This window comes from Macaca fascicularis, chromosome 6 (assembly GCF_037993035.2).
Source record: "Macaca fascicularis isolate 582-1 chromosome 6, T2T-MFA8v1.1".
Lineage (NCBI taxonomy): Eukaryota > Metazoa > Chordata > Mammalia > Primates > Cercopithecidae > Macaca > Macaca fascicularis.
The window spans coordinates 157,489,243-157,509,618 of NC_088380.1; the positions used below are offsets into that span (position 1 = coordinate 157,489,243).

The following is a 20,376-nucleotide window of genomic DNA, read 5'->3' on the forward strand; positions in this document are numbered from 1 at the left end:
TTAACTCGTCATTTACATTAGGTATATCTCCTAATGCCATCCCTCCCCCTTCCCCCCTCCCCCGCCCCACAATAGGCCCCGGTGTGTGATGTTCCCCTTCCTGTGTCCAAGTGTTCTCATTGTTCAATTCCTACCTATGAGTGAGAACATGCGGTATTTGGTTTTCTGTTCTTGCGATAGTTTGCTGAGAATGATGGTTTCCAGCTGCATCCATGTCCCTACAAAGGACATGAACTATGCATCCTTTTTAATGGCTGCATAGTATTTCATGGTGTATATGTGCCACATTGTCTTAATCCGGTCTGTCATTGATGGACATTTGGGTTGGTTCCAAGTCTTTGCTATTGTGAATAGTGCTGCAATAAACATACGTGTGTGTGTGTCTTTATAGCAGTATGGCTTATAATCCTTTGAAAACCCACTATTCTTAATACAGCTTTTTTCCCCCTGAAACCCCAGGAGTTAAACAATGGAGCAGTGATGTGGGGTCTGCACTTTCCCCATCCCTGTATGATCTCTGGGCAGCTACATAGTGCTTGTAAAGAGGGAGGGTTCCCAAACCTACCTGCGCATAGGAACCATCTGGGAAGCTTCAAAATACACTGAACACAGGTCCTACCCCCAGAGGTTGTGATTTAATTTGTCTGGGGTGCGGCCAGAGCTTTGGAATGTGTAAAAGATCCTCAGGTGATTCTGATGAGTTGGACAAGTTTGGGAATTGCCATGCTAACCCTCAGGGGCACCAGCTCCGGTAGCCCTCACAGTCACTATGATGCAGGCGTGGTTAGTGTTCCCACTCCACAGATGAAAGATTGGAGGCTCCCAGAAGAAAGGTAACTGGAGCAAGTTCAGCCAGTCAGGAAATGGGTATGGTAGGGATTCACTGGCCATGGTTTTAACCAGCGGTGTGTGGATAAATGTCTAACAACTTGCTCTCTGGAGAAAAAGAGCTATGATTTGTAGCACCTGCCAATTTCCGTGGTGTAGCTACTCCCACTGTGGCCCATTTTAAGCCATTGACAATGTCCCTGAATGCAGAGCTGGGAAAGGGTACATTGGCTGCTGAGACAGTGTGGCTGGCTTCAGCACACAGCTGGGCCACTTGGCATGGAGAAGAAGGGATCCCATTTGGTAGGCATGGTTAAGCATTTTCTATTTTTATTTTTAATTTTTTTAATTTTTTGAGATGGAGTTTCACTCTTGTCTCCCAGGCTGGAGTGCAATGGCTCTATTTCGGCTCACTGCAACCTCCACCTGCTGGGTTCAAGCAATTCTCCTGCCTCAGCCTCCAGAGTAGCTGGGATTACAGGCATGCACCACCATGCCCAGCTAATTTTTGTATTTTTAGTAAAAATGGGGTTTCACTCTTTTGGCCAGGCTGGTCTCGAACTCCTGACCTCAAGTGATCCGCCCCTCTCAGCCTCCCAAAATCCTGGGATTACCGGCATGAGCCACCATGCCTGGCTGGTTAGGCATTTTCTGAATTTTTAGTCCTTGAACCCTTTCTGCAGTGCAATATTTGGGAGCCCCAGTGTATGCAACAGATAAAAAGCAGTATGTTATCAGCATAAGTTTATTATAGAAACTGAAATCATAGTATCAGTCTCAGTCTCTTGTTTAAACTGGGGGACAGGGTGAGGGGACACTGTGAATGTGGCAGGGGGTGGCAGTGAGAAGCAGTCTCAGAACCTGGGCCCTGTGTGCTAGCCCTCTCCCCCTACGCTGACTGCATGGCATTGGGCAAGTCCTTCTCCATCTGAGCCCCCATTTTCTGGTGTGGCCAAGGGAGACTGGACTGTGTGCAGAGTGGCCTCTGCCCTGCCACACCCCTACCTGACCCAGCCAGTCTCAGCCCCGTATTTATAGCCATGACTTCAGTCTCCCTAGTTCCTCTGAAGCTGATTCCCTGGCCCATGTATTTATAAACCCAGCAGGGCAGAAATAGATGTGACGTACTGGGGACTTGGCTGATTCTGTGAGCAGGCTGGCTTCAGTGAGTCCACTTGGAACAGGCTTGAGTCCCCCAGCATCCTGGGTGCCGGGTTCCACAGGCAGTCTAAAGCTGGAAGAGCATTTTGAGACCCCAGGCCCAGCCCTGTCATTGTGCGGTGGGGGTCACCAAAGCCCAAGAGTGGAGGCATGTGGCCACAGTCACAGTGGGCATGGCAGAGCCAGAGCTAGAACGACGGACTCTGTGCTGTGTGAAACGGCCCCTCCCCAGACCCTCAGAAAACCTCCAGTGACCACGCCAGGCCCCAGACACCTGTGAGGTTCCAGCTTGGTCGTTTTCCTGCTCTGGGATCATGGGCGCAGACTCACCCTCTGTGAACCTCCGCTTCCTCAATCTGTTAACTGGGGGGTAACAGTAGTGCCTGCCTCACTGTGTTATTGTGAGGAAGAAACAAGAAACAAGATTGACACAGTGCCCAGCACATGCTCAATATTCAATAAATGCTAGCTCTTGTAATGCCCTCAGTCACCACTTCACAAAAACAATAATTATAATAACAACAGCTGTCTCTATTGAGCATGTTCACAGGTTGCCTTATTTAATCCTCACAGCAATATGATATCATTATTATTGTCCTCAAACTCATTGCATATCATGTGTTTTACAGTGAGGAGATGCTCTACCAATAATGAACTTGGAAAAGAATGTTCTAAAAAAAGAATGCTAACATATGAAATCTTATTTTTTATACACAGGATTACAAAAAATACTCATTTCTAAATAGTAGACATATTCAGAATGGAATAGGAAGGTTCTAAAATGGTGAACAATTGAATAATCAAAATATTAGCATAAGAAATATGTCTCCCAGGGGTTTGCAGGGCTTATGTTTCTAAGTTTGCCACCTAATGTTGGTTTATGTTTTTTTTATAATTGCATATGAGAATTTAGCATAATAGTGAACTTGAAATGCATATGCTATACAAAACATGGAATGACATCTGTTAAGGTTTGTTATGCTCATACCACAGTTTCTTTATCTTAATGACACACAGCGCTCCCAGGTCACTTTTCTGGCTTATTTTTCCATTGCATTTAACACCATTTGACATACTTTCTTATTTATTTATCTGCCCACCCCAGCTAACATGTGAGCTTCACGTGGGCAGAGTTTCTTTCTCTTTTGTTCACTGTGTACTGCCAGCACTTAAAATAGTGATGGCACTTAGCAGGCATTCTGTGAATATGCGTTGAGTGAACAAATGAGTAAATGAATGGCTGAGTCTCCATTCTACCAAGAGGGCACCTGAAATTCAGTAAGATGCAGAGACTCATCTGAAGTTACCCACTATTCTGAGGCTGAACTGAAACCTTATCTCTCCTGAGACCACCCAGTGTGCCCAGCTGGAAGTTCTTCCCAACCTCTCACCACTACCTAGTGCCAAGGGCTGGTTTCCTATGGCTCCTGGGGGTCCCCCCAGCTCCACCTCATGCCCATCTAACACTGGTCCCTTCTGCCCCAGGAGGTGGGCAGAAATGGAGGGCAGGAGAGGACTAGGGGGGAAGGAGAAGAGGTCAGAGCAGGCTGGGCAGCCGGGATGGTTGATGCTGATGGCCGCTGAGGAAGGGAGGAAGGATGCCGAGATTGGTCAGTCTGTCCTAAAGGACTAGAGGAAAGGATTGGGACCATGGGATCCTAGTGGACATCCCTCTGGGACTGACTACCCCAACAGGAAAACACGAAATGGGCAAGGCCAAGGAGAATTCAAGTGTAGCAGCAACCTTGCTCCCACTAACCACTTTGCCCAAGGCCTTTCTCAGCTGGAGAAACTGCGGCCTGGTAAAAGAAAGCAATTCTTCTAAGAATGCAGAGCAAGGTAATGGAAAATGCTGGGGTTTCTCATGTTTACTAGCTCTGGAGGTTGGAAAGGCTTGGGATTCCCCGCCTTTGAAGCCATGAGGAAGAAACCCCCCACCTTGGCTCTCATCCCCTCCTTGGGAGAGAAACACTAAGGCAGGAACATAGGTCAAATTCTCAAGGACAACAAAAGCTTTCTTCCTGTTGTCAGCAAGAACTCAGCTGTGGACAGGCCAGACAGTTCCCCTACCCCAGACTGGTGCCGAGGGTGCTTCCAGACAGGAGTCCGGTGGGCAGGTGCACGTGAGCCATCTGAACCTGTTCAGAGTCACCTTTTTTCCCAGGGTGCCTCAGTTTTGCTCCTAGGTTACACCTGCAGTTAATCTCTTGGCCACCCCACATGTATTGTTTCATTTGATAAATATTACGCATCTACAATATGCCAGGCAATGTACCAGACATCGGAGAGAAGCTCCTTTCTCCCTCCCATCCTTCCATTTCCCATTCCTCTCTTTCATTCATTCATCCTTTCATTCTTTCACTCAGCAACTACTTATACCATTAAAATAGTACAGCCTTATGGATAAGAGTGACATTTGGAACTAGACCATCAGGACGTGAACCTTGACTCAATCACTCACTAGCTGTGTGAACTTGGCAAGTCATCGAAGCTCCATTTCCTTATCTGCACAATGGGGATAATAATAGCACCTTCCTTATAGGGTGTGATGAGGATCAAATGAGCTGCTGCAAATGAAGTGTCTGAATAGCACCTGACAGAGTAAACACTCTACATATTATCATTGTTACTGGTTTTGTGTTTTGTTCTTCTTTTCTTTCTTTCTTTCTTTTCTTTTCTTTTTTTTTTTTTCTGAGACTGGGTCTTACTCTGTTGCCCAGGCTGGAGTGCAGTGGCACAATCATGGCTCACTGCAGCCTTGACCTCCTGGGCTCGAACACTCCTCTGGCTCAGCCTTTCAAGTAGCTGGGACTACAGGTGTGTGCCACAATGCCTGGCTAATATTTAATTTTTTTGTAGAGACAGGGGTCTCACTATATTGCCCAGGCTGGTCTCAAACTCTTGGGCTCAGGTGATCATCTCACCTTGGCCTCCCAAAGTGCTCAGATTACAGGCATGAGCCACTGGTCCTGGCCTGTTGCTTTATGTGCCTGGCCCTGTGCCAGCTGCTGAAGAAATTACTCCAAAATTCTCCTCTTGCTGGGACCTCTGCCTGCCAGCCCTTTTTTCAGTCCCCTGCCTTCTGTTCTGGCCATGCTGCCTCCAACCCAAACCCACAGAGCTGGGCCTTGCAGTGGTTTCCCCAACCCTGTAGGGCTGCCCACACCCCTACTTTATCTCTCCAGCAAGCAGGAGAGAGCCTAGGCAACCAAAGCCTGTCACAAACTAGTCACCTTCTCAGCCCTTCCATACATGCCCTAATCTCAGCCTATCCAAGCCCGCCTGGTTCTTCAGAGTCATCCCCAGTGGTGCTGCCTTCTTGCCTTCACTGGGCCTCGATGGATGATCTTTACCCTAGGAAGCCCTTCCTCATTCCCCTCAGCCAAGAATCATAAGATTTGGCTTTGAGTCTGCATTTGCAGTGTTGCTTTATCTGTGAGCAATTGGGAGCCATGGAATGCTCTTGAGCAGGTGAGCAACACATTCAGAGCCACACTCTAGGACAATGGATCAGGCTTTGTATAGGATGGAAACAGGAAGAGACAGCAGGTGGGAAGGTCAGGTAGGGAGCCATGGGCAGTAGGGCTTTTGGAGGAATGAGGGTCTAGTCTTCCTGGGCTGCTTCTCCCTTCTCCGCCCTATAGTCTTCCACCTATAAAATTAGATCTTGTGATTTTCCCCAGCATGACTCAGTGAGTCAATGGCAGAGTCGAAACAAGGACCCCATGCCCTGACCTCTGCAATGCACCTACTTAAGCCCTGATGCTCAGCACCCCTCACTCCCTTTCCCTTCTTCTACAGCACCAGGGAGGCTCTTTTGACCTATGGGGACCCTGCAGATGATGGGGAATCAGAAGGAGGCTGGACTGTGCCTTATAATCACTGCAGTCTGTGCACACCAAACACTTGGGGCCCCGAATGCCAGGCTCACCAAGCCTCTGTAGAGCCCAGCCGGTGAGCAGCACACAGCAGTGCTTCCTCATTCCCCACTGGGTGAAGGAATAAGCCCATATTTTCTCTATTAATCCCTACAACCACCCTGGGAAGTAGATCGTGTTTTAAGCCTTATCTTGCAGGCAGTAAAAGTGAAGCTCAGAAAGACAAGAGACAGGTCCAGGGTCAGGCAGCCACTGGGTGAGAATTCCAACCCAGACCTGATGCCAAAGCCAGTGCCCTTCCCCCAACACACACACAGCAGCGGAAGGGATGCGAGCGTCCCCAAGGCCATTGCAGAAGCCAACAGTTGGAGCCCTGGGGCGTCTTGGCCAGCCCTCAGACTGTGGAGCACCTGATGCTCAGCCAGTCCTCTGGTCCTGGGAGCCCCTGCTTGGACTTGTGCAGAGGTGAAAGGGAGGGAGAAGGGGAGGCTGACCCTCAGAGGGAGCAGGGCTTATGTAAGGAGCTAGAGTTGGAGGGTCTGGGTACCTGGGTTCCAGTGCCACGCCTACCTCTGGCTTGCCATACAACTGCAGGTAAATCCTTCCCCTCTGGGTTCAGAGTTCTCCTCTCTGAGATGAGGACAGCATGTTCTGTGGACTCTATCAGCCCTTTCTGCCAAGGCTCAAGTATTTTAGAGCCTGTGTCCAGATGAGGGTCATGAATCTGGGGGAAATGGAATTAGAAGTTGGTAGGACTCCCTCCCATGTTTGTGGAGACTGCGGCAGGTGCTGTCCTACCCACAGAGGAGATCCACCCTCATGGATGGGTTGCCGTGGCTGAGTCCAGCAACCCCAGGGGCTGTGGGGGTCCCTGGAGTCTGCAGTTGCTGAGAGCAGTGAGTATAAGCACAGACCTCAGCTGCCTCCATTCACATCCTGCTTTGCCATTCCCCACCCGTGTGACTCTGAACACAGTACTTACCTCTCCGTGCCTCAGTTTCCTCCTCTGTAGACAGCACTCACACAGCAGGAGGGTCAGGTAAAGGGCTGGGTTCAGCGCCTAGCAGGTGCTGTTAGTGGCAGCCGCTATTATTGTTTTGGGCCCCGACCCCCACAGCTCCTGCACAGAGGTGGGTGCTGCAGGGCTTAGGCCTGCACAGGGCCTGCCCAAGTTACCCGACTGGGTTGGGAGTCCTCCTTCTTCCTTAGGAGGGAACCTTGAATTGGAGTGCTCCTGCCAACTCCTCCCTCCTGGCTTGGCAGCGTGAAGACAACGCCGGCCAAAAATATTTGTGTGGGTGGCGGAAAGTTAACTTTTCCGCCTCTCTCTTCTTTCCTGGAAACCGTGGCCACCGTCAAATACATCAAAACAGAAGCAGGGATAGAGTGAGGCGAGGCCCCTGTGGGGAGTCAGAGGAGCCCTGCCCCCTCCCCACACCCACTCCTTCTGCCTCCAGCCATCTGGCTCTACGCTGAGGGGATGACAGAGGGGCTATCCAAGTGCTTAGAATCAGGGGATCCTGCAATGTCAGAGTTGGACGGATCCTCCAGCATCATCTGGCTCAGTCTCACCATGGTGTCCTCCGGGAATCTGACTCCAGAGTGCAGAAGGCACCTGCCACAGTTCACACAGCCAGTCCTGTCTCTTCTCAGTGTTGCTGGCCTTTGTGAGATTCTAAGATTCTTTGAAACCCAAATGGCAGAAATCTGGCAGCAGCTGGTGAGTGAAAAAGTACCTGGAGATGAATGAGGGCCTGGAGCCTCTCCTCCAGGTCTCTGAATCCACCATCATGGTCAAGGTGTCAGAGCGAGGTTAGAATCCCAGCCTGGCCACTTATGAGCTGTGTGCCTTAGGCAAGAAGTCACTTCACCTATCTGAGCCTCAATTTCCTCGCCTCTGAAATGGGATAATAATAACGTAATTCTCTCGCAGGGTTGATGTGAGAAAGTACTGCAGTAACCTAAGTGAATGACCCAGGATGGAAGAGGTGCTTCTGTTCTTCCCCCGGGGCAGAAGGTGGGCTTCTTTCTCCTCATTTCCCTGCCACTGAGGCTGCTGTAACAGGTGCCTGGTTATCTTTCTGATCCGGACAGTCGTTTGCCTTTCCCCTGGCCGGCTCTGATTCGCCCTGGGGCTTGGAAATGCGCTTATCTGTCTGCCTGCCTGCCAGACTGTCCTGGCACAGTCCCAGCCAGAAACCAAGACCTTGACACAGCCTGTTGCGGTGGGAGGTGCCTGACCCCTGCTTGGGGGCGGAGGCATGACCACAGCAGCTGAGGTCAGTCCAGGTCCTCAGATCACCCATGTCCACAGACTTTCACAATTTTCAGGATTCTCACTGCTCCCCATTTTGCAATAGGATAAGTGAGAGTAAGATCGTTCACACTTGCCTGAGTTCACACAGCTAAGTAGCAGCAGACTCCAGTCTTTAAGCAAGATCCCTTGTTTCCAGGGTTTCCTCTCAAGTGTAATTGGCCATCTGCTCTGTCTTACGTACTACCTGCCCATCCTGGGGCATCTCACCCACCTCCACCCTTTGCCTCCACAAATGATTTCTAGATATTTGTCCCCAGCCTGGAATTCTCCCCTGTTCTCTAGACCCCTGTGTGGAACCGCCCACTGCTCATCTCCCCTGGAAATCCAAAACCTAACTCATCTCCCTGCTCCACTAAACAGCTGCTCCTTCTCATTTATTCCTGATCTCTATTAACAAAATCGCTGTCACCAGAGCTAGGAACCTGGGCTGCATCCTAGGCTCCTCCCTCTTCTCCACACCCACTCTCCATCTGCCTCCAAGCCCAGCCAGTTCTTCCACCCAAGTATCTTTCCCATCTACCCCCTCCTCGTCATCCCTTATAGAAAGCCTCCATTCCCTCTTGCCTGGATTATCATCATTCTTAACATTTATATAAATAATCATACAATGATTATTGTTGTTCCTGCTATCATTCACAGCTCTCCTCACCACATTTTAAGACTTCTTTATCCCTCTGCTATATCCCCAGTACTTTTCATGACGTCTGAAAAATAATAGGATCATAAAAAATTTTGTGGAATGAAAGAACAGCCAACATGTATTGAGTTATGGCTTAGAAACTGCGCTAAGTCCTCTGCATGCATTTTCTCATGTAATCCTCAATGCAACGTGAAGTTAGAAATATTACAATACCCATTTTACAGATGGAAAAGTGGAGGTTTAGAGCAGTTCTGTGACTGGCTTGCTGATTGTCACACAGATGGCAGAGCTAGGATTCTAACTGAAACGCCTGGGCACAGAAACTGAAAGCATGCCATTGCACCATCTTTTTTTTTTTTTTTTTAAACAGAGTTTTTTGCTCTGTTGCCCAGGCTGGAGTGCAATGGGGCGATCTCGGTTCACTGCAACCTCCACCTCCTGGGTTCAAGCAATTCTCCTGCCTCAGCCTCCCAAGCAGCTGGGATTACAGGTGCCTACCATCATGCCCAGCTAATTTTTGTATTTTTAGTAGAGATAGGGTTTCATCATGCTGGCCAGGCTGGTCTTGAACTCTTGACCTCAGGTGATCCACCCGCCTCAGCCTCCCAAAGTGCTGGGATCACAGATATGAGCCACCACCCCCGGCCCGCACCGTGTTTCTTGTTGCACAACCTCCTTCAAGGGCTCCTATCCCCAGTTTGCATCTGAGGTCACACCACTCCTGTGATTCCTGTGGTGTAGGTACCTTTGCTGGGACATGAGCGAATTCTTTCTAGGTGGTGTCTAGATACATGTTAAATAACTAGATATTTATTTAATGTGCACTGGGGGAAAAGGACTGAGCACAATATACTTGTGGTTTCTCTGCAAATGCTACTTAAGATAATTCTAAAGTAACAGAAGTAAGTGATTTCAAGTTGATTAAAGGAAAAATATTAAATAAAGTTTCAGGTAGCATGAGGATGTGGTGAAAATCCAGGATGTTAAATGGCTGGAGCTTTCGAAACACTTCCCTATGGAAGTGTGGAACCTGCACCCCAAATGCTGCTGGCCAGTTCTCAGGGTCACCTGAAGATGAACAGGCCTCAGAAATTCAGCCTGGAACCCCCAGTGAGCTGCCTCATGTGCTGTTTCTTTCTTCCCTGTGCAGATAGATTGCACTGAAGGGGCCTCGCACCAGAGACCGGTTAAGAAGAGGGATTGGAGGTCCATCACTTCACTAACCCAGGAAGGACTTATCTTTCGCCTCAGCCAGACCTCACCCCAATTCTGTGAATCAGCGGAGGACGGCAAAACTGCAGAGTCAGAGGAGGCTGTGCAAGGAGCAGAGACCAGAGCTCACACAGGTGGCCCCAGCCCAGGCCCAGGAGCCTGCTTCCCTGCATCGCTGAGGAGGAACAGCACCATGCTGGGTCCTCACCTCCCATCTCCGCCCCTTGCGCCCAGCGAAGGGAGGCCTACCCCCTGCGCCTTCCAGATCCCTGATGGAAGCTACAGGTGTCTGGCTCTGGAAGCCGAGGAGAGCAGCGGTGAGGAGGGCCTGCAGGGAGAGGCGGGGCCTACCGACCTGGAAGAGGATGAGGGGGTCAGCAGGAGTGGGGACAACTCTGCCTGCAGAGTCACCAAGGGTACACCGCAGCTGCCCAAAGCCCTGGGCATCCAACCACCCAGCTGCTCCAGAGAGGAACAAGGGGCGTCCCAGCACGACGGCAGGGCCAGCCAGGACCGGGATGTAGTGAAGGCCCGGCAGGTGATGACAGCCAACCCCAGCCCGGGCCCTGGGTCCAGAGTGGCCCAGACACCAGGTAAGCTTGTGTTCCTTTTCCCTTGGACTACTGGAGTCACTGGAGACCCCTCAGGTCCTTAGTACAAGGGCTCCTGACCATATTTTTCCATGATTCACAATAATTCATCACAGCCCCATGGGCATGCCCAGATGAACAGCTGTGGAGAGATAGGAGCGACTGGGAGCTCCGTGCAGCTCCAGCTGCACCACAGCTAACCCCACTGCTATCTCTGCCAAAGAGGGCACGTGAGAAGGCAGTGAGAGAAAGCCACATTATCTTGCTTGGTCAAAAAAAAAAGCCCATTTCCCACTCTCGTCTGCCTTTTAATCATTAGCGGCAACAAATCACTGTGGTGTCCCAAGCCACCGATGGGGCAGGACCCTCTCATTAAATGTATTGAGTGCTGGCTACATGGGGGTGCTGGGGACGTGGCACTGGACAAAACAGATGTGGCTGCTGACCTCATGGAGCTTGGGAGGTAGAGACTGAAGCCTTGGATAGAATTTGACCTCCCAATCTTACAGGTGGGGAAACTGAGACTCAGAGTGAGGAAAAGACAGCTGGAGTCACTCAGCACGTTAGTAGTGGCTGAGCTAGGCCCGTGTTCCTCGTCTAGGCCTCGGTTTTTCATTTGTTAGAGATGACAGGGGCAGATGGAACACCACCTAGGCTGCAGTGAGATCCCATGACAGCGTGTGGGGAGCGCACAGTGTGCGCCACGCGGAAGGAAGGAAGGGCAGGAATGAGGATAATTTTCCTGCAGCGGCTGCTGTCTGCAGAGCAGGGCGGGACAGGGAAGCCCACACTGAATCACCTCCGCAGCCGGCCCATGGAAACGCTGAAGTGGGTCCAGATGGGGAGGACGTGAGCAGGGCCATGCTCAGCTTAAGCAGGAGCACAGCCAGTAGATCCTGGGGGTGCAGGGCATGCGGGGGACACAGTCCTGGGAGGGCTTGTGCGTCAGGAAACTGAAGGAACGCTTCATTTCTCTGCAGGCGTCGTTGACGCCCGGCTGGCATATCACCAGCCTGCCCGCCCACTCTTCTCTCTGAAATAATTCTCTCCAGGCTCGGATCGCCCCCCATGGCCACCATTGTCTACCAGGCTGGGGTCACACAGGGGGCTGGGCAGGAGCAAGAAAGGACTTTTAATCCCTCTAGGGCAGGAAGAAGGAGGACCCCAGGGAGGCATTGCAGTCTTGAACTTGGAGGTGGGCCCTCACACCAGAGTCAGCCCAAATTTGATCTCCTAGAGCCTGAAGTTCCCAGGACCTGCTCCCGTCCCTCTCACAGGCCCAGACTGGGGGTCAGGAGACATAGATGCTTTCTAGACCGGATGTTGCTGACTAGCCAAGCCCTAGCAAATCCCTTCCCCTTGGTGAGCTCTACTTTCCTCCTCTGTGAAAATAAAATAAAAATATGAATCTTATCTACCTCAAAGAGCTGTTGGGAGGTTGCAGTGATCTTAGTTGTGGCAGTGTTTTGGAAATTTTAGAGTAATCTAGATAGGTATGTAAGAAATGTTTATTCTTTTTTTTTTTTTTTTTTTTTTTTTTTTTTTTTTTTTTGAGACGGAGTCTCGCGCTGTCGCCCGGGCTGGAGTGCAGTGGCCGGATCTCAGCTCACTGCAAGCTCCGCCTCCCGGGTTTATGCCATTCTCCTGCCTCAGCCTCCTGTGTAGCTGGGACTACAGGCGCCCGCCACCTCGCCCGGCTAGTTTTTTTTTTTTTTTTGTATTTTTTAGTAGAGACAGGGTTTCACCGTGTTAGCCAGGATGGTCTCGATCTCCTGACCTCGTGATCCGCCCGTCTCGGCCTCCCAAAGTGCTGGGATTACAGGCTTGAGCCACCGCGCCCGGCCGAAATGTTTATTCTTAATTGAAATGACCATCATCAGCTCAACAATAGGGCTGCTATTATTTGTTAGAAGCCTTTATGTGCTAAGCCCACTGTACCAAGAGCTTTACCCTTTTCATTTAATTTAACCTCGTAGCAATCCTCATGAGAGACATACTTTTTAAATCTTCATTATACAGATGAGAAGATAGAGGTTCAGGAAATATATGTGACTTATCCAAGATGCATGGTTAGCAAGCTGCTAAGGCATGATCCAATTACGGGTTTTTGAAAAGGGGCGTGTGCTCTTGGCCACCATTCTCTTCTGGAATTAGAAGAGTAAAGTGTTGTCTGCAGATATCCTGGAATGGAAGAGACCATGGATGGAGAGGGCACTACCTTTAATGAACTCTGTTGGCAAGTCATACTAAGCCAGTTCATTTGATAGCGTCTCATTCTTGTTATTGTACTATAGCCTCTCAAGGCAGGCAGGTGTTATTCTCCCCATTTTACAGGTGAGGCAGCTGAGGCTCAGAGATTTAAGTCCCCTACCCAACGTCACACAGCTAGTGCCAGAGCTGAGACTATGATTGTGTTCTTCTTGCCTGGAACAGTGTGGTTCATTCCTTTCTTTTTCTTTTTCTTTTTTTTTTTTTCTTTTTGGAGATGGTGTTTTGCTCTGTCACCCAGGCTGGAGTGCGGTGGCACAATCTCGGCTCATTGCAACCTCTGCCTCCAGGGTTCAAGCAATTCTCCTGCCTCAGCCTCCCAAGTAGCTGGGATTACAGGTGCCCGCTACCATGCCCAGCTAATTTTTGTATTTTTAGTAGAGATGGGGTTTCACCATGTTGGCCAGGCTGGTCTCGAACTCCTAACCTCAGGTGGTCTGCCGCCTCGGCTTCCCAAAGTATTGGGATTATAGGCATGAGCCACCACACCAGGCCTTATTCCTTTCTTTACTGTCCAGTCAGTCTGTCATCCAGTTCTGTCCTAGAATATTTCTAGAGACAGAGGGGGCAGAAAAGACTTCAGAAGGATGAAATGGGCAGGGAAGACTTCTTGGAGATGGAGGCACGAAGGAAGTCTTGCAGGAGAGTCAAAATCTGGTGGTCTTGGGTCGGAGCCCACACTTGCCGTTCTGCTGCCTTGAGGAAGGGAGTGGCTAGAGTTCCTTCTCTCTGCCCAGAGATCAGGAGGGAAGAAGGCTGTGGGGCTGCCAGGTTATTAGTGGATTAGGGCTTCCTTTTAAAGCTTCCTCCCATTACCGCCAAAGGATTATAAGCATCTTCAGACAATTACATCCATCCTTCCGCAATTATACCTGCCTCTCTAGAGGGCTCACAGGCAGGTTTAAGTATGAGCCACAATATCTTCTGCTTTGGGTCCTGCAGATACCTTTGTTTGAGGTCAGTGGGTACCAGTGCCATTTCTCCAAGGCCTGAGTACCAGCTGAGCAGGGCAATGTAGGGCCCTTGGCAGGCTAGAGGGATGGAAGGTACAGAGAGATGCCATCAGCTGCTGCCAATTTGGGAAAATAGATCTGGGGAGGAAGGGGTAGTGTAGAGCTCATGATCAGGCCTCAGCCAACACTAGGGTCTCCAGCTCACCAAGACAGCCCCATGCTATAGCTGCCCTCCCCAAAGTCTCAGCTGGTCATAACTGGTAGGGTTTCTTGAGATTGTTGTGCAGATGGAGACTCTGAGGGCCAGAGACGGCAAGTGACTTGTCCAAAGTCACACAGTAAGTTGGTGGCAAAGCTAGGGGCTGGAACCCAGGGTTTATGCCTCCCAGTTCAGCTGCCCGGCACTGTGCTAATGCGTCATATGGAGTATTTAATCCTCTAAACAATCCTGTGAAGTTCATACTTTTCTTATCTCTGTTTTACAGATGAGGAAACTAAGGCATAAGGAGTTTAAGTGAATTGTCAAAGTCTCACAGCCTGTGGGTGGAGGAGCTGAGATTTGAACCCCAGGAGGTCTGGGGCCATGCTTTTAACCACCCTCTCTGCTGCCTGTCTCCATGGTGATGAGGCAGCAGGCTGTGTTCTTCCACCCACCTGGGGCTGGGAAAAGGTTGTTCAGGCTCTGGGAGTTGTTGGAAGATTCTGCCAAGCCACATTCCCTCCCACTCAGATGCTCTGGGGGGAAACCTGGGTACTCGCTGATGATCCCTCCCCGCCTTTGCTGGTGGCCACTTGTTATTGGAGGCTCGAGGTGTGTAGCAGATTTAGAGCCATTTCCAACTCTAGTGGACACTGTTCTGAGCCTCTGGGGTGGGGAGGGGTGTGGCTCTGTGTTGTCAGATGAGTCCTGCCACCGGACATGTCTGTTTTGTTCAGGCAGAGGAACCTGTGTCCGTGTTAACAGCTGACAGTGGTCACTGGGCCCAGAACAAGGCTCCTGCTCCTCAGGCTGTGACAGAGAGGGCAGATGGAGCAGGAGCCTGGGCAGGAAGCTGCCCACTCTCCCTCCACTCCCCTCCTCCACAGAGATGGTGACAGGAGGGTGATGGTGAGGAGCACAGCTCCCAGGTTCACAGATACCTCACCATGCACTCACACATACATGCTTTCACATCCATCCATACACACATGTATTCACACATGATGTATAGATGCCGTGTTCTCATGCAAACCATCACACATATGCACTCACACATCTGCACACACATGGAGGCCCTCAGACACACATCCATGCATGTAGTACACACTGGCACACACCTTCCTGAAGGCCCCCTCACCCATGCACCGTTGCCACATGCGAACACATGTCTCAGATTTGCTTACAGAGCTGCAGTCGCATCTGAAAACGTAAGCAGACATAGGCACACTTTCTCACACAAACACACATATTCCCTCTCATAGATACAGGTGAAAAGCATGTTCTTTTCTCCGTTTCCTTTTGCTACACACCTACACTTTGAAATCTTTCACACATTCTCTCCTACAGACCTAGCCACACTTGCACACCCACTGTCACACACCTACGCACAGACCGAACCACTTTCTTTCCTTTCTTTTCCACATCTCTTTCTCTTTCATACCACCCACACAGCAATCCTAGCCTCTCTCTCTCTTTTCCTCTCACCCACACACAGCTTCCTGGTTTCCCACAGGCTGGGCTGCAGCCACTTCCCTAGAACAGGCACTCTCAGGGTTAGCGATACCCCAACCTGGTGGGGGTCCCAGGATCCCCCCTCCACCCCTCACTCTCCCAACCCACCCCCTACCCTGGATACAAGAGGATGAGAGCAGAGCAGCCACACGATCAGAGTAATTCTCTGAAGCCCACGAGGCCAGGAGGAGAAATGGGAACTACCAGGGAGGGTTTGCCCCTTGTCACCTGACTTCCTGCATTCTGAGTCTCCCCAGTGTGAACAGGGGACATCCCAAACCCGGGCCACCTGCAGGTCTGTGTTTCACAGGCCCTTGGGTGGGGTGGGCTTACACTAGCACATTCCTAACTTCCTTTAGCAGAAATCTAAACACAGAACTCTTGATGCAGAAGACAGATGAAAGTGGAACCACCCTGGTCAAGGGGGTGGGGAACCCAGGGAAACTTCGGTGAAAACCTAGACCAGCATTTTTCCAATTGTGGTTCTGCTTCAAAATTGCTGGGGTTGTGGAGGGTACTTGCCATCAGTCCTGTGCCAAGCCAACCGGCTCGTGGCCTCAGTGGGAGGGGTGCTAGAATGTGGGTATCTGGACTTTTAACAGCATCCCCACGTGACTCTGATGTACATGGCCACTGCCATGAGGCTTCACACGCTCAATCTGAATGGCATTTTGCGCAGTGAAAGGTGGGGAGCTGAGCCCTAGAGCTGCCATACAGCACCCCTGCCTTGTTGCCGACCCACTGGTTAAGTCAGGGGATGGCAGCAGGTGGGTGGGGACATCACCATTCTCCATTCTCCGTGCCCGTTTGCCACCATTCTCCATTCTCCGTGCCCGTTTGCCTAAGTCGTACCAAGGGAAACAGTTATTCTAATTACCGGGGCTGAGACATAGCGGGGAAGACGGGCCTGAGCACCCAGGTCTGAAAGGAAAGCCAGGAAGAGGTGGGGTGGGAGGTGGTACCAGTTATGGGGACAGAATCACAAAGGCAGATTTCAAAGTGGGTAGTGGGTGGGTTACAGAAAAGAAAAGGGGACACAAAGAATCTGTCTCCCTCCTATCCAAAGGAGATAGGATTTTAGGACAGACCGACGGACTTACAGATACAGAAAATGATAAGGAAACGGAAAGACAGACAACCAGGCAGCAGAGAGTGAGGCACAGCGAGAGGAAAGAGAGGGGGCCGCGCCTGGAGACGGGAGGCTGAGCGGGTGGGGGAGTGAGTCGCACCCCCGGGGCTGGGCGGGGCGGGGCGGGCGGGGCGGCGCTAGGGCCCCGGGGAGCAGGCAGCAGGAGCACGGCTCACCCGCCCGCCCGCCCGCCCAGCGCTCCCGGCTCCCAGCCCGGGGTCCCGGAGCAGCCCGCTAGGCGGTGGCGGCGGCGGCGGCGAGGAGGGGGCGTCGGGCGCGGAGCCTGGGCCTGGCGCGGGGCGGGGGTGGCGGGGACCTCGGGGCGGGGCGCGCTGACGGACGCGGCCAGGTGTGCCGAGGCGGCGGCGCCCGGGAGCTCGGGGACCGTGCGCAGCGGCTGGAGGTGAGTGAGGGGCGCTGGCCTGGCGGGGGTGCGGGCACCGCACGAGCCTCGCCCCTTCCCACCTGCGCTATTCCCGGCGCCGCCCAGGAGGAGGTGGCACATCTGGGCTCCAGTACTCGCACGCGGGGTGACCTTGGCCAAGTCGCTTCTACACTTTGGGCCTCAGTTTCCCCATCTGTAGGTGGGGGGCTGGAGGGGTCTCGAGGCTTTCGAGCAGCTAAGGAGGGGGAGGACGCCCTGACGCCGGGAAGCTACCCTCCCGGGCTGCGTGGGGGCTCTAGCCCTTGCGCCCCTCCCCGCAAGCGGATCAGGGCGAGGCAGCCCCAGGCTCACAGGTGGGCAACAGCCCGGAGTCTGTGTCCCCAAGCCCGTTCAGGGAAAAGTCGGACCGACTTGACCCAGGACAACGGCGGGTTGGGCTCTGCCCAGGGTTGACCAACATGGGCGCCGTGGGGGCAGCGGGAACGGCCAGTGCTGGGCCTCCTCACTCCTCCCTGCGGGCGGGGCGACCGGACTCTGGGGTCTGGCTCTGGCGGTGGGGCACACAGGATGCCAGAGCAGTCACATCCTGGGGACCACCCCTCCCAAGCCCTACCTGGGGAAATCGAGGCCTCTCCCCAGCGCCTTCAGAGAGAGGGGAAACTGTCCTGTGCCCGCCTCACAGCACCTCTGCAATTGCCCTCCTTGCCAAGGTGAGAGAGAGGCCCCAGAGGTGAAGCGAGTGGAGGGCCCAGCACCTTTCTAACCACTGCGCTGTGGAATCAGGGGCACTGTCCAGAGTCCTGGCAACACCTCTTTGAGGACTTGGGAAAAGGTCTCCTTTCCTCCCCCCATCACCTCAAGTTATAGGCTTATTCCGGAAGGGGCCAGGGAACTCCATCCATGGGGTCCAGGTTGTCTGGAAGGGACAAGAGCTGAGTGGGAAGCAGCAGGTGCCCCATCCCCCATCCCCCACCCTGTCCTGAATGGCAGGTGACACTGGAATAAACCAACTTGTTATGTGATCATGGAGCAAGACCCTTGCTCTCTTAGCCTCCAGTGAGAGGGGTGGCAGGGTGGCCCCTGAGGGGGAAATCGCATTGTGGACAGCAGTGCTGGTGGTAGCTGTAGGGCTAGTCAGAGGGTGCCCTACCCCCTGTCCATTAGAAAGTGGAAGTGAAACTGCTGATGGGGGTCTAGGGTACTCTGGGGCAAGGGGTTGGAAGCCTTGCTGGTGCCAGCCTGCCTTGTCACCAAGCCCAGGCCTGGCCCATTCCATGTTGGGGGGCACAGCCACAAACTGAAACTGATGTGCTCCCCCACTACTTGCCATATTGTCTCAGGCAGTCAGATGAGATCTCTCATGGGAGTTGAAAACCCCTCCGACGGGTTGAAAACCCCTCCGACGGGTTGAAAAACCCTGTTTGCTAGGTGGGGCATCCCCTTCCTCTGTCTCCTTAGGAGATCTTGGGCTGGTTCCTCCCCTTCTCTGATCCTCAGTTTTTCCATCAGTACGAAGGGAATGGACTAGGATCACTCTAGCTTGATATTCAAACTTCCCCCAGGAATGTTGTTTACCACTCTGGCTTGCAGCCCCCACTTTCCAGGCCTGCCCCATCTTTGCAAGCCATGGGCCAGCTCCCCTCAACCCCACAACTGACACCTAAACTAAGCTGTGGTTGGAACCAGCATTTACATGGCTAAATGAGAACTTTAACTCCTTCCTCCCTAGTCAGCTGTTGCCCTTATCTACTCCCCATCCCTTAAGGTAGGAAAAAAACCGACCAAACCAAACCTGTGGCATTCAGGCGCCTGGTTCCTGGTGCATCCCTAGGTTCTTCCATGGCATTTTATCCAGTCTCGGATTTTAGAATTGGGGAGACTGAGGCCAAGGAGGGGAAGAGGTTTGCACAGAGTGATTCTGTGGGTAGAAGGCAACAGAGCTCCCTCTCCTTGGGAAAGAGCATTTCCTTGATAAGTGGCTGGGGACATGAGTGTCCATGGAGCACCTGGAGAGAGAGGAGAAGCATGGGAGGAACCTTCTTCCATCTTCTTTCCACCGCTAGTCACAGCCTATTTCTAGGGTTGACATATGTCTCCCTGAGCCCACGTCACAGCTCTGGGAGGTGGGCAGGGCAGGGGTCAACACACTCCTTCCACCTGCCAGGGCTGCCCTCCCACAAGGCTGAGCACACCTCCAGGCCCCCAGCCTGGCCTGGGAGGCACCTTTTCCTTCAGGGCAGCTCCCAGGCTTCCAGACATGAGCTCATCAGAGCTACTGGTGCCAGGAAGGGAGGGACTGAGGGGAAGCAGGCAGGGCTGCCCAGATCAGGGCACCGTGGGCCCAGGGAAGTACAGGGGGGTGCTATTGGTGAGGCCCTGCAGGCTCTGGTCCCCATTGTAGTGAAGAGGCAGTGGCAGGATAGATCCGCTAAGGGTCAACTGAGGAGGGGTGGGGACAGGCCAAGTGCCCTGGGCTGTAGTGCTAGGCCAACCTCTGCTACCCACTCACTTACTGCGTGACCTTAGGTAAATCCCTTTCTCTCTGTGGGCCTCGCTGTCCCTGGCTAGCAATGGGGTGGGATGGGTGCTTAGACACTGGGGTTGCAGTAGTGAATAAGACAGACAGGCCCCTGCCCTCAAGGCACTTGCATTTTAATTGGGAAGATAGAAAAGAAGAAAGGGAGCAAATAAATCGTCAAGATAATTTCAGATGGGCAAAAGTGGCATAAAAAAATAAGTCATGCTGTTAAGATGGAGAGCAGTTAGGGGGCTACCGTGGGTTGGTGGTTAGGAAAGTCCTCTCTCAGAGGTGACTTCGGAACAGAGACCTGAATCTTATTTGAAGCAATGCTCAAGGCTTCCTGGGGGAGGTGTATCTGCAACTGGAGTCTGGAAGAATGGGGCAGCGGGGGCGGGGGAGAATTTGGTTGGGAGGAAAGGTTTCCCAGAAGATGGTCACGGTCTGGGGCTAGGGGCTGGGACCAGGGGCTGGGACTGGAGGGTAGGCGCTGGTTGCATCCCCAGGGGCTTCAGACTGCAGATCCAAAGCAGCTTCGCCTGAGATCTGGTCAGAGGGGCGGCTGCCTGCAAAGTGGCTCTGCTAAATTAGGCGTGTGTGTGTGCGTGTGTATCTGTGTGTGTGTGTGTTTCTGTGTGTGTGCACGTGCACACGTGTGTGTGTGTTTCTGTGTGTGTGCACGTGCACGCGCGCGTGTGTGTGTGTGGCCAGAGTCTTTTGTGAACTGTCCCTGGATATTGGGGCTCAATTGCTACCCAGTGTGGCTAGAGGAGGAGTCAACATGGA

The 20,376-nt window shown here is 52.3% G+C and overlaps 1 protein-coding gene and 1 long non-coding RNA gene across 5 annotated transcripts in view; one reads left to right on the forward strand and one right to left on the reverse strand.

The window, feature by feature from the left end:
* Nucleotides 1-20,376, forward strand: part of SYNPO (synaptopodin) — a 75,211-nt gene that overhangs the window by 23,863 nt on the left and 30,972 nt on the right. For 3 of the 4 annotated variants that reach the window (XM_005558277.5, XM_045394409.3, XM_073994601.1), the window contains exon 2: nt 9,975-10,629. In XM_005558277.5, coding sequence (XP_005558334.3) covers nt 10,230-10,629 — 400 coding nt within the window. In that variant the 5' untranslated portion in view covers nt 9,975-10,229. Of the gene's footprint in view, nt 1-9,974; nt 10,630-16,815; nt 17,091-20,376 lie in introns of those variants that run through there. The other variant, XM_073994602.1, reaches the window with a different exon arrangement.
* LOC141407085 (uncharacterized) lies at nt 12,471-17,767 on the reverse strand. The gene is made up of 2 exons (XR_012414291.1): nt 17,686-17,767; nt 12,471-13,925 (listed from the first exon to the last, which is right to left on the reverse strand). It is a non-coding gene; the product is annotated as an uncharacterized lncRNA (long non-coding RNA).